The sequence below is a fragment of the Asterias amurensis genome, chromosome 20 (genome assembly GCF_032118995.1).
Source record: "Asterias amurensis chromosome 20, ASM3211899v1".
NCBI classification, from domain to species: Eukaryota; Metazoa; Echinodermata; class Asteroidea; order Forcipulatida; family Asteriidae; genus Asterias; species Asterias amurensis.
This window is the reverse complement of record NC_092667.1, coordinates 9,404,857-9,417,442: the sequence shown is the minus strand read 5'-3', so window position 1 is coordinate 9,417,442 and position 12,586 is coordinate 9,404,857. Positions and strand designations below refer to the sequence as shown.

At 39.9% G+C, this 12,586-nt stretch overlaps 1 protein-coding gene across 2 annotated transcripts in view; it reads left to right on the top strand.

Moving 5' to 3' along the window:
- LOC139952174 (sodium-coupled monocarboxylate transporter 1-like) overlaps positions 1-12,586 on the top strand; it is a 49,426-nt gene that overhangs the window by 10,574 nt on the left and 26,266 nt on the right. For both annotated transcript variants that reach the window (XM_071951198.1, XM_071951197.1), the window contains exons 3-10: positions 260-325; positions 4,180-4,231; positions 5,148-5,221; positions 5,976-6,127; positions 7,515-7,655; positions 8,981-9,110; positions 9,579-9,667; positions 12,397-12,509. In XM_071951198.1, coding sequence (XP_071807299.1) covers positions 260-325; positions 4,180-4,231; positions 5,148-5,221; positions 5,976-6,127; positions 7,515-7,655; positions 8,981-9,110; positions 9,579-9,667; positions 12,397-12,509 — 817 coding nt within the window. The remainder of the gene's footprint in view (positions 1-259; positions 326-4,179; positions 4,232-5,147; positions 5,222-5,975; positions 6,128-7,514; positions 7,656-8,980; positions 9,111-9,578; positions 9,668-12,396; positions 12,510-12,586) is intronic.

The window sequence follows — 12,586 nt, the reverse complement described above, 5'->3', positions numbered from 1 at the left end:
TCTGGTACCGTAATTTTATTATTGTTTGTTTTAATGTATTACCCCTCATTACTGGTTGAATAAAACATATAATCCTTAAATGTTTGTGCTTCGCAATCTTTGATACTTCACTTGTAAAACAAGAATAGTGACTTCGGATTGTGTTTACCGGTATCTTGGTTCGTTACAAAAACTGTTGATTCTCATGAAGAAGTAGAACTTTAGACAGATTTTACAGCATTATTTTGTGTATACATCATTGTAATTTTTCCGTTTGCAGTATCTTGAATTACGCTTCGGTGTTGCAGTTCGTAACTGCTGCCTGGTGTTAGGTTACGCTTTCATGGTAAGTAGTGACGTCTAAGATTGCAACAACCTGATTTTCCCTAAAACGGCTCACATAAAGTGTTTGTTCATTAATCATTGATTACGTTTTTCAATTAGTAAGTGGTGCAATCGTTGAATGCCACCCGCGATATTTGTACCAAACAGCCTGCGAGTACCTGATTGGGCTGTCCATTATCAGATGCGATCGATTTTGAAGCTCTTTAATGGTAGAAAACACGATTATGTAATTGTTGTTCCAGAATAGAAAACATTTTGAAGCTCTTTAATGGTAGAAAACACGATTATGTAATTGTTGTTCCAGAATAGAAAACAGCAAAGTTTAAATTAAAGAACGTTACAGAATTTGTAAGGATCACAGATTTACATAAAACTTACACGGTCTAATGATGATGATAATAGAAAACAGCCCTTGAAATAGTTCTGTTTGAAATGTCATATTTTATTAGAAATAAATAATCTTATTTCGCGTTTGGAGTTTATCGCTCAGTGAGCGTTTTATTCATTTTTGTTTTGGCATCGATGCAATGCAAAATTTGTAATCGGTTATTCGCTATTCTCTCGTGACCCAGATGGCCAATCGATCCAAACTTCTACAGGTTTGTCAGTTTATGTTTATGATGGATTACATATAGTGCTTATACTGCCAGCAACTGTTTTGGTTAGCAGAAACCAATTCTGAAATGTTCCTTTAAAAGATATTTTTGCTTTTACTTCTTATTCAATTTACTATTGTACAATAATTGTTTATTATTATGTTTTGTATAGCCTAGCAATACAGTACAATCGTAACAAAAATCCCACACTGGTTCTTATGATTTTAAAGTCAATTAATACCACTGATTTGTATTGTTTATTTTAAATTGTTTCGATCGAATTTGTAATTAAGTTCCTTAATGTCAGGTAATAGCGAGCTTTCGATTTTCGGGACGGTAGCACACAGGACGGGAGAGAGCATAACACAATAGTCTGGATGCTCACGCTTGAGTAATCCCGTCTTGAATGTTGTGGACCGCATGGTGATATAGATTTGATTCAAGTCCCAGTCCCGTGAGGTTCCTTTTATTTCCAGTCCCATCGCCTAAACATCAGACAACTTTTGCGAGGTTGGCATCCCCAACCTGGCCCCCTGTGCCTGGCCATTATCGGGACCACAATAGCTACATTTTGAAGTCGGATATGATTTTTTAGGATCTCTCGAACGAGAACGGGGCTTGAATCGAGTCTATCACAAGGCTCCCCCACCATAACGTGTACAAACGACAGCACTCCGTTGTCGTACAGACCGGACGTTGTTTCACCAAAATAGCGGTCCCAATCTCTATACGACGGAGACTACTTCAGTTTGGCGCATGCGTCGATCGAATTTCTTGCTCCCTTACACTGATCTCTATTATATACAATCAGTAATCCCGTACAGCGTACTTTTCCCCAAGGAAAGATGAGGCCACTAAGCATTAATGGACGTGTTGTATATGTACCTTCTTTCTCACATTGGCGTAACAAACAAGCGTGTCTAGAGTATCCTCTACATTTAGGACTGGAGCACAGTCTATCCGCAGTACACTCGATATTATAAGTCTCCTTTGTGATTTATCTGCGCGAGTTGGCGTGATTTTGCTTGCGTTACCTCAGTTTGGATACTAATTAGGCGCGCGGTCCATTTAGGGCCGGTTCGGCAACCATCACCCGCTTGCCGCAAACGATTATTTTACAGAGGGTCAATCGGTTGAGTTTCGGGACGCAATCGTTTCCAGAGATTATAGAAAGACTTACTGAGGTGAAACACAAAAGAGTTGGCACTTGACTGTGGTTTACAACTAACAAAGAGTTCGCCCACACCAGGCTATCACTGACACTTCCACTGCTAATCTCTCGCTAATCCCAACTAATCCTCCGCGGCCAGGAGTACTGGTAACAATGGTTTGATTGTGGCTTGGTGTGGTGTGTACGCCCAGGTAGAAGCGAACGTGTTTACATGCCTACGTCCGGGACACGCGAACTCGTACACTAGACTTTACACAGCCCCTGTACTGTTGTGTGGCGATTCTGTTTGTGTGTATAATGGGATGCGTGAAATCCCCCCGAAAACCTCACGACCAGACTTGTAGTGCACTGTAGGGTCTACCACAGCGCGCGCTGGTGTACACCTCATGTACACATACATCGTGTACATGTGCACGATACCAGCACTGCTGTCAGCCTGGTATAGACGGTACGCCTTATACACTGTACTATATAGTTCGTTCAATAAAAAACGTCAGGTCACATTTCACGAAGAAAACTTCAGAACATGGCAAGAGGCAAATTACATGGGAAAACACGTTTGCGGTTTTTATTGCTAGTAATTCTGGCTCAAAAAATTACAAACTGCTGTTAAAAAGACAAAACATGAAAAACATGACATTCTAGTCTTGCAATGTGATCAAAATCAGTAGAACTTTTAATTTTTTATTAATTTTAGGGGAAATTTTGTGGTGGGCGGCAGTCTATTTTTCAGCTAAAGTGCCGGGCGGAAATTGTCAGTGCTGGGCGGGCCCGCCCACCGCCGCCCACCGTGGCTATACGTTTAGTAAAAACATTCACATTAGTTGGGAAACAATCTTAGTTGGTCACAACCAACCTAAAATTGAGTTCGTCTCTAAATGGACCGTGCGCCTTAGTCCAAAAGGCTTCTGAAATTCAGTCTTTTTCGGCCTTATCTGAAAAGTATTGACAGAATTAATGTAGCAGTACATTGAAATAAAGAGCATATGTGTTGTTTTGTATGAAACAAATCGGTGCAACTCATATTTTTAAAAGAGAAATTTGTACGTAAAAAAATGGCTTAAAAAAGAAAGAAAACACGTCACAAAAACACGGCAAATTTTCCCGTTAGGAATGTCGGCAACAGTCCCCAATTAGTATATGGATAGATTATTTCATATTCTTTCCGGAAATGTTAAAAGCGAGACCGAATCGTACTTAGTCCAACTATTAGACAGCTAGGTTTTCCTGCACGGTGATTGGCTGAAGATGACATCATCGACTGATAGGCAGCATACTGATTGCTGTTTTTCGTTGGTATGGTACCCCGACCACCAAGCCTAAGTTAGTCAATAACAAAAGCGCCCGTCTATACCATGGGATGTTCTCATTCAGCCCATGGTATAGACGGGCGCTTTTGTTATTGACTAACTTAGACTTGGTGGTCGGGGTACCAGACCAACGAAAAAACAGCATGCTGCCATATCAGTCGACGATGTCATCGTCAGCCAATCACCGTGCAGGAAAACCATGCTGCTCGATGCTAAGTAGCCTCATCTTCCCTGGGGAAAAAAATAACGCTCAGAAATTTTACCGTCCTGTGTGCTACCGTCCCAAAAATAGAAAGCTCGCTACTATTCCTTGAGTATGGCAAAATTTGTTACGCTAGATGGCAGCAGACATATTCAAGCAAAATTCCATTGCTTATGTAGTTCTGAGCATGCGCACATATAAACCGAGACCAATGGATTTTACCAGGGGGCTTCCTCAAACCTCGGCTTGGGCCGGCTCCCGGCTCCTGAGCCGAAGTCAAAGTCCTGGAAAGTTTCGCTCGGCCCACGCGGCCAGCTATCCAGGATCGCTGTGATTGGCTAATCAGCTTGGTCAGATTCTTGCCCAGGAATTACGTCATGCGTACAGTGTGTTTCTATGGTGCATTGTGAGTGTGATGCAAGATGGGACTGAGCATTTTCTGGATTAGACCAATGAACGTGCTTGATACGTTTGCCGCTCCCAGCGCCTTTCTGGGGACGAGCAAACTGGTAAGTATGCTGCCACCTAGCATCCCCCAAAATCCCCCATTGTGATTAATGCTTCTGTGGTTTGCAGATTATGCAATCCGGTTTGGTTACCCATGCAGCCAGTCTTGTGCTCAGCACTGGTGAGTAAAAGAGCCTCTCAAATATTCTTTGTTAAAACGAATAGTAGACAGTCGACTTTAAAGATTTAAGTTCAAAACCATCCATTTTGTGTGGTCCCTTTCTTGTTGCTAGATAGTCACTTTTTGTAAGAATTTCTTTATGGGGTCAAGGTTCAACAAAGAATGCCCTAAAGGGTCCATTGTTCCATTGTGTAAAGACACCTACAAGGGCGCCCCTTAAAGCTCACTCCCCTGATAATACCAAAGACAAAGAAGCAAAAAAAAAAAAAATAATAATAATAATAATAAATACATAAACAAACAAAAAACAAAAAACAAAAAAAACAAAAAACAAACAAAAACAAACAAAAAAACAAACAAACAAACAAACAAACAAACAAAAAACAAACAAACAAACAAACAAACAAACAAACAAACAAACAAACAAACGAACGAACGAACGGACGGACGGACGGACGGACGGACGGACGGACGGACGGACGGACGGACGGACGGACGGACGGACGGACGGACGGACGGACGACCGACCGACCGACCGACCGACCGAGCGAGCGAGCAAGCAAGCAAGCAAGCAAGCAAGCAAGCAAGCAAGCAAGCAAGCAAGCAAGCAAGCAAGCAAGCAAGCAAGCAAGCAAGCAAGCAAGCAAACAAGCAAACAAGCAAACAAACAAACAAACAAATATAAAACAAACAGACAGACAGACAGACAGACAGACAGACAGACAGACAGACAGACAGACAGACAGACAGACAGACAGACAGACAGACAGACAGACAGACAGACAGACAGACAGACAGACAGACAGACAGACAGACAGACAGACAGACAGAAAGACAGAAAGACAGACAGAACAGAATAAGTCTTACTTCATGAGGATATTTTTTTTATTAATCTGTACCCCTCTTTTTCTTGCAGTGACTGGATCCAAGCTGAGCGTGTTTACATGTACAGTCATTTTATCTGCAGTTTGCATTTTTTACACCGTTATTGTAAGTTCAACAAAAGGAATTATATACCTCATGTATAGAATCCTCTAATCTGATTGGTTACAAATGGTGTCATGGAAATAGCTATGCCCCCTTTTTTTCTATCAATATGACGTCACAGTGACTAGGCCCGAGGCATAGTCAATTGACTATGCCCGCTCTGAAAATAACGCAACTATATAATATGTATAATGTATGACTAGCGTTCCGTGTCACGGCGCGACCTTTCTTCGCACAGACGACCTTTCACCGTATAGTCAGAATGTTGTTGATTAGAAGAATCTTTATTCGGTATATAAAAGAAATATTGACTGCTTAATAATCGGGGAACAGTTAAAATTATAGGCCCTCGGTGATGTCAAACCATGGCTATGCCCTCAGCTTCGCTTCGGGCATAGCCATGGTTTTGACATCACCTTGGGCCTATAATTTTAACTGTGCCCCTCATAGCAGTCAATATTGCCATACTATAAACTACTACCTAGAAAGACCCTGCGTTTACGTGGAGGTCAATTAAGGGCATAGCTGCTGATAGTATACAACATTGTGAAAATAAAATAAAACATTAATTGTCAGTAAACTTTTCAAATTGAATGAAATTCCCTTAGCTGAGGTCTCGAATTCAAGGCATCTGAAAGCACACAACTTATGCGACAAGTCTCCACGTTTCGATTAGCTGAAGTCAAGAGACTGTGATCGCTAAAAATAGTTTGTATGTTCTGTGTGTGAGCTATAATTATGTTGTTGTTAACTGCAGGGTGGCATCAAGGCAGTGTTATGGGCAGACTGCTTTCAGATGTGTCTGATAGTTGCGTCGTTAATTGCTGCATCTACTCAAGCCGTCATACAGATTGGCTTTGGTGAGATCTGGTTGCGCAACCTTAACGGCGGGAGACTCAATTTTTTCAAGTGAGTGTGAATTGAGTTGCTTAACCTCTAAATAGGAATCGTTTGGTAGTTGCAAGCTATTAACGTTTAGAGGCTTCATAAAGGGAAAGTACGTATTGTAATCGCTTTTAAAAATAACGGAAATTCAAAAGACTTGGTTATGCTTTCAATTTTGAGAACCGTTTCATAGCATGGTTGGGGGAAAACAAAAATGTTTTAATTCCCTAAAAATTTGAATTTGAGAAATGTTTTGTCAAAAACCTTTATCAGACTGTGTATTCAAATTACGGGTGTTTTTAAATGCAATTTTCACATGTTACTTTAAGTTAAAGGGTAAGTGCTACACGTGAAACTAAAATCTTATTGTAGACACGATTTTTTGGAGCCTCCATGAAAACTGCGTAAAAGATCGCTTTAAACAAAAATCACTCGTTTAAGGACATGGCAAAGAACGACAACAATTATTTGCAATGGGTTTACACAACTTATTGATCATCGAATCTGTCGTTAGGTTTGGAGAATTGGCTGGGAGTTATTACTTTAAGAGGAATGGTCTTTTGTGCAAGTGCATACGTTAGCTATTCCAATTGGACGAGTTGAGACCGAGCGAACGTGGAGACAAGCCTAAACATCTGACGTCACATTTAAGAAGTACCAGCCTCAAAGCACATGGCGGGATCTTGCCTGAAGTACCTTTGACATCGCATCCCATTCATACGTGTACACACATTACACTTGATGAACTACAACACAGCAGACGATCGAGACTAAAGTAATTGCTAATAGAAACTACGTCACTTCGGAGCAGACCAATCACAACGCAGAAAGTGCAAGCTAACGTTGCTGAAAGTTTATCCACCGAAATAATTAGGCCGTTTAAACCAGTGCTTGTCTCTGTCTCACGGATAAAGACAAGGGACCAGCCGTCAATTTCACCAAACTCTCCCTAACCTAGGATTTATCTAGGACGAGTTAAGTTCCGTATCCAAAGACGTTGGGACGCATTGAACCCATCCTAAGTTAAGCCCGGTTCATACTTCCTGCGAATGCGAATGCGAAGCGAATCTTGACGTCACAAATTCGCAACGAACAATTCGCAGCAGTTGAACTCTGCTCTACTCCCTTGCGAATATCGCTGCGAAAGGAGGGTATGACGTCAAATTCACGTCAAAATCGCTTCGCATTCGCATTCGAATGAAGTATGAACCGGGCTTTACTCGTCCTAACTTGAGTTAGGATTAATCCTAGCGTTTGATTGAAATCGGCTGCAGTATACGTGGAGCCGTGCTAGCGCACGAGCTGGCCGAGTGGCACCGCCGAACGACCTCTATTAGAAAAGTTCACCATTAGTCCCAGTATAATTTTTTTTAAATGTTTGTTGTTTTAATTATATTTCTTATCCTCGTAGTTTTGACCCGGATCCCAGGGTTTACGTGACGTTCTGGACCGTTGTAATTGGTGGCACCTTCAGCTGGCTGCCCCCTATGTCAGTGCTTCAGATCCAGGTACAAAGATACGGAACGTGCAAATCACAGCAAACTGCCCACATGTGAGTAACATTCTCGATCGATAAACTTGAAATGATTATCATTTTGAAAATAGTCATGAAAAATCGTTGTTTACTTATTGCAATATGAATCATAAATCATAGTTCGATACACTGCCTGTTAGAAATTGGCTGTGCGTATGAATTACGTTTAATCCCATTTCCTCTTCCGAGATAATGTGTTTTTGAGAAACATAATTTAAAGTTTGAGTGGCCAGGGCAAGATCGTTTACCCGCTGGAGGTTTCACAACCTAGACTGGTCCACTGTCTCTATAGTGAACTCTCCATTGACTCTAAGACACAATGTTGTGGGTTCGAATACAACTTGAGTAATATGCCTTCGAGAGTTGCTTCATCCAAACAATAAGTACACATAGTGCTTAACACAAACATCATGTGTATGGTAAAACACAAATAATTTTAATCCATTTTAATTAGGGTAAGATGTCAGTACATAATAAGCAAATGGTATACAACCATGTATCCACAATGTGGTTCTGAAAAGAACCGACTTGTTATACCACTTACAAAGCCTCCGCAACCCGAGAGAGATTTGTTCATGGTCTTATTGTAAACACAACTAGATTGCGTCCTCAAAACATTTAAAGTCTGTAAGCCTATATTTTACGTTGATCTCTGAAGAAAACCCTCTAAAGTTCTAATTACCGTACTTTTTTTTTAGTTTACCCCGGCCACAAAAACAATCGCAAGGCTTCAATGCAACGACATTATGCATTGAAAACTTAGCTTACAGCGGTGGTCGATTCTCACTTTAAATTTTTCTTTTTAACATCATGAGTGCAATCCGGTCTTAATTGTTTTGGCATGTCCAGTTTAAAATCTCTCCGATATTCTTTTTGACCATTGTCTCATAATTATAAGGGTTTGCTGATGACTTAAAGACCCTTGACACTATTGGTAATTGTCAAAGACCGGTCTTCTCACTTGGTGTATCTCAACATATTATGCATAGAATAACAAACCTGTGAAAGTTTGAGCTCAATTGGTCGTCGAAGTTGCAAAATAATTATGAAAGAAAAAAAACCTTGTCACACGAAGTTGTGTGCTTTCAGATGCTTGATTTCGAAACCTTAAATTCTAAATCTGAGGTCTCGAAATCAAATTCGCGGAAAACTACTTCTTTCTCGAAAACTACGTCACTTCAGACGGATCGAGCTGTTTCTCACAATGTTTTATACTGTCAACCTCTCCCCATTACTCGTTACCAAGTAAGGTTTTTTACTTATTTTCAGTAATTACCAATAGTGTCCACTGCCTTTAACTCTTCCCTCTATGAAACATGTTATTGTTTTACCTGTGTTTATAGGGCATTTGGCGCCTTCGTTACTGGTTGCCTCTTGTTGACATCCCTGTGCGTATTAGCCGGTATGTCGATGTACGCCCTCTACGTTGACTGTGATCCTCTCTCCGCTGGATATCTTAATGAGGCCGATGGGGTAAGTGCAAGTGGGGGTTATACGATCAGCTAAAAAATAAATACAACAAACACATACACAAAAACAAATTTTAAAACAAATATAAAGACAGACAGACAGACAGACAGACAGACAGACAGACAGACAGACAGACAGACAGACAGACAGACAGACAGACAGACAGACAGACAGACAGACAAACAAACAAACAACAATCAAACAAACAAACAATCAAACAAACAAACAAACAATCAAACAAACAATCAAACAAACAAACAATCAAACAAACAAACCAACAAACAATCAAACAAACAAACAAGAACGTTGAGTGTTTCCGATTTTCATTTCTGTGTATGGGTTCAATCTAGACCGTGTTTGGTCGCTAACTTGTTCATAGCCGATAGTAATGGTTTACATTCCACACCAGACTTTCTGCTTCAAAAGGCAACGCACTTATATGTTGATGTATTTCTCTTCTCTCTTCATCAGCTTCTGCCTTACTACATCTTGAATGCATTCCAGGATCTTCCAGGCGTTCCAGGATTAATGATTTCTGGTCTCTGCAGCGCTGCTCTTAGGTAGGTTTTGTCGAATTCGTTCTTAGCTTTGTGTGCTGCCTCGTATAAATTAGTTCAGGACAACCAGGTGTAGAGTGTCGTGGCCGCGCGGATAAGAGCACCGAACTCAAGCTCGGGTGATTCTGTTCAGCAGAGTGTGGTGTTCGGGAGTCATGACACTTGCGTCCTTGAGTAAGACACTTTTAAATAACTATACATGCTTTTCTCCAACCAGGCGGAAATGGGAACCTGTAAGGACAGAGATGGTTCTTGAAATTGATTTAGCCGAGTAGCGCATATTATTTGCATAGGCTGTAGACTTCCAACAGAGCTGAGATGATTCAATGAGTGATTTAAGGCCCAATGACCAGTGGTCACAATATTGGAAGCGCTTTGAGACAGCCTTCGGATGTGAAGAGCGCTATATACAAACTTGTTACTATTTCTTTTATCAAGCAGAAAGTACAGTCCAGGAGAAGGTTTTCTATCTGCTGTCAGTTTACCTTTTTTTTATACTTTTTTATTTTATTGGGTATTGGATTTCCAAGCGCAAAGTTCACAGTGCCTATAGGTTCACGTTTTGTTTACAAACACAGATTGCTCTCTGCGGGGAAACAATATTTCGAGGGATAGAAATTATATTTTGAGGGTTAATAAATACAGTATTTTGTTTTTGTTTGAAGGTTGTTTTTGTTGAACCGTTTTAATGTGTACACCCCTCCCCTGGGGCTACGTTATACCTATGGGCCTGTTCAAACTGTATGAATTTTGCTGTTTATATGCATCACACTTGCCATAAGCCTTTTTGAGGTATGGAGGACGTGATATGAGTGTACTGTGTGGTTTGGATGTATACACACAAATTTACCCAAACCTTAATAGTGTTGTAGCATTGTGTCTGCCATATCTCAAAAGGCTTATTTATTTATGTTCATCACCTGCTCCTCTAGCAGGTTTGGTTGAAATAAATATGCCTTATTAGCTGTTCCGACCTACCGTCGGAACAGGTGTTGTTTTCGTCGAGATTTTTATTTTTTTTATCATTATTATTATTATTCTTTGTTTCCGCCTAAAACCCCATAGCGTTTGTACAGCGTTTTTGTTCAGGCCCCGTCTCCTAAAGTATGAGGATAAAATAGTTTAGTCATATATCAAATTGAAGCTTAGAACATAAGCTTTACTCTAACAAAAAGTTTTAAAATTCTTAATTAATTTACCACGTGGTCTTCATTTGAATTTTTAATTTGTAAACTTGATGCAGTCACTTTCATGTTATTGTGAAATATTCTCTTTGGTAATACAACACAGTATGTACCTCTATGAGTTGTTGACTTCTTGAGAGGAGTTTATACTATTTTGTTTCTTACCCGTGTTCTGGACACATTACTCTGTGCACGGAGGTTTAGGATTTTCGTTAGAACGTGCGTTAAATTTGTCCTTGTTTTTCTAACCGCGTTCTGGATCAATTACTCTGTGCAAAACGAACGTGCGTAATTAGATAGGGTTTTTTGACGACATCGACGTCGTCGTCAAAAAACCCTAAAGGCATCTAATACTACATTTTCACACTACTTAATAATAGTTATAGGCGTTAGTAGTTCATATTTAGTGACAATGGTCGCAAAATCATGAAACGAGAATTATTTCGCCGGATCATAATCCCCTCTGTTGATGCACACATGTAAAAACCCAACTTTTTTGCATCGTGCCCTTTTAGCCGCGACTACACATCTGAGAATTACGAGTTCGAATCTCCGTCCGAATTTGTTTTTTTATCCCCCAAAACTAAACATTTATATTTTTTGTAATATTTAGGTTTGATTCTTATCTTTATATCGATAGTGTTGCCTTTTCTTTTTCTCAATTGTTAGCCATAACCTGTGTGCATGCATGACATGATGATGTTTAAAAACACAGTAAGCCAAAAATGTTGATCATAAGCGCAGAGTTTGGTGGTTAAGAGTTCTGTGAAATCAACTTGTACTAGATCAAACATCAAACCACCGACCAAAATTTTTTTTAAATTCGTAATTAATTAACCACGTGACACATATTTGCATATTTAATTGGGAAATCTTTGTAGCACCATATCTCAAGAAGTACACGGCCGTTTAAAAGACTGTTTGTAGTTATAGACTCCTTGGGGATTGGAGATTAGATTAATTTTGAAAAAACAGTGACCTCAAGTTGACCTCTACTTCCGGGTCAACCGGAAGTGGGACCATAATTATCTTAAGTACTGTACATCCGATTTTCAAACTTTTTTAAGTTTTAGGCCCCTAAGGCGTTAAAAATAAACTTTGAAAAACCGTGACCTCAAGTTGACCTCTACTTCCGGGTCAACCGGAAGTTGGACCATATCTCAAGAAGTACACGGCCGATTTTTTGACTGTTGGTAGTTATAGACTCCTTGGGGATTGAAATTAAATTGCAAAAAACCGTGACCTCAACTTGACCTCTACTTCCGGGTAAACCCAAAGTGGGACAATATCGATTTTCAAACTTTTTTCAGTTAGAGACACCTTTGGCATTGGAGATTACCATTAGGTTACCATTACCCCATGTCGACCTCTACTTCCGGGTCAACCGGAAGTGGCACCATAACTCAAGACACTATTCAACATGTTCAAACTTGTTTTCAGTTATAGACTCCTTGGTCATTTAGCACATAATCCAAGCAAAAGAACACGGAACAGCTTTATGTTTGTTCACAAACACCTAATGTCTAGTTTGTTTTTGTTTTTCTTCAGCACCACCTCTTCTATCTTGAATTCCATCGCAACAGTTACTAGCGAACACGTCATTTCCAAAATTTGGAAGGATTTGCCAGATTCAAGATATCTCATGATAACGAGACTACTCGGTGAGTATTAATATAAAATCTATTAAAGCCATTGGACACTTTCTGAACAGAACACAAATTTAAAGTTCAAAGATTTA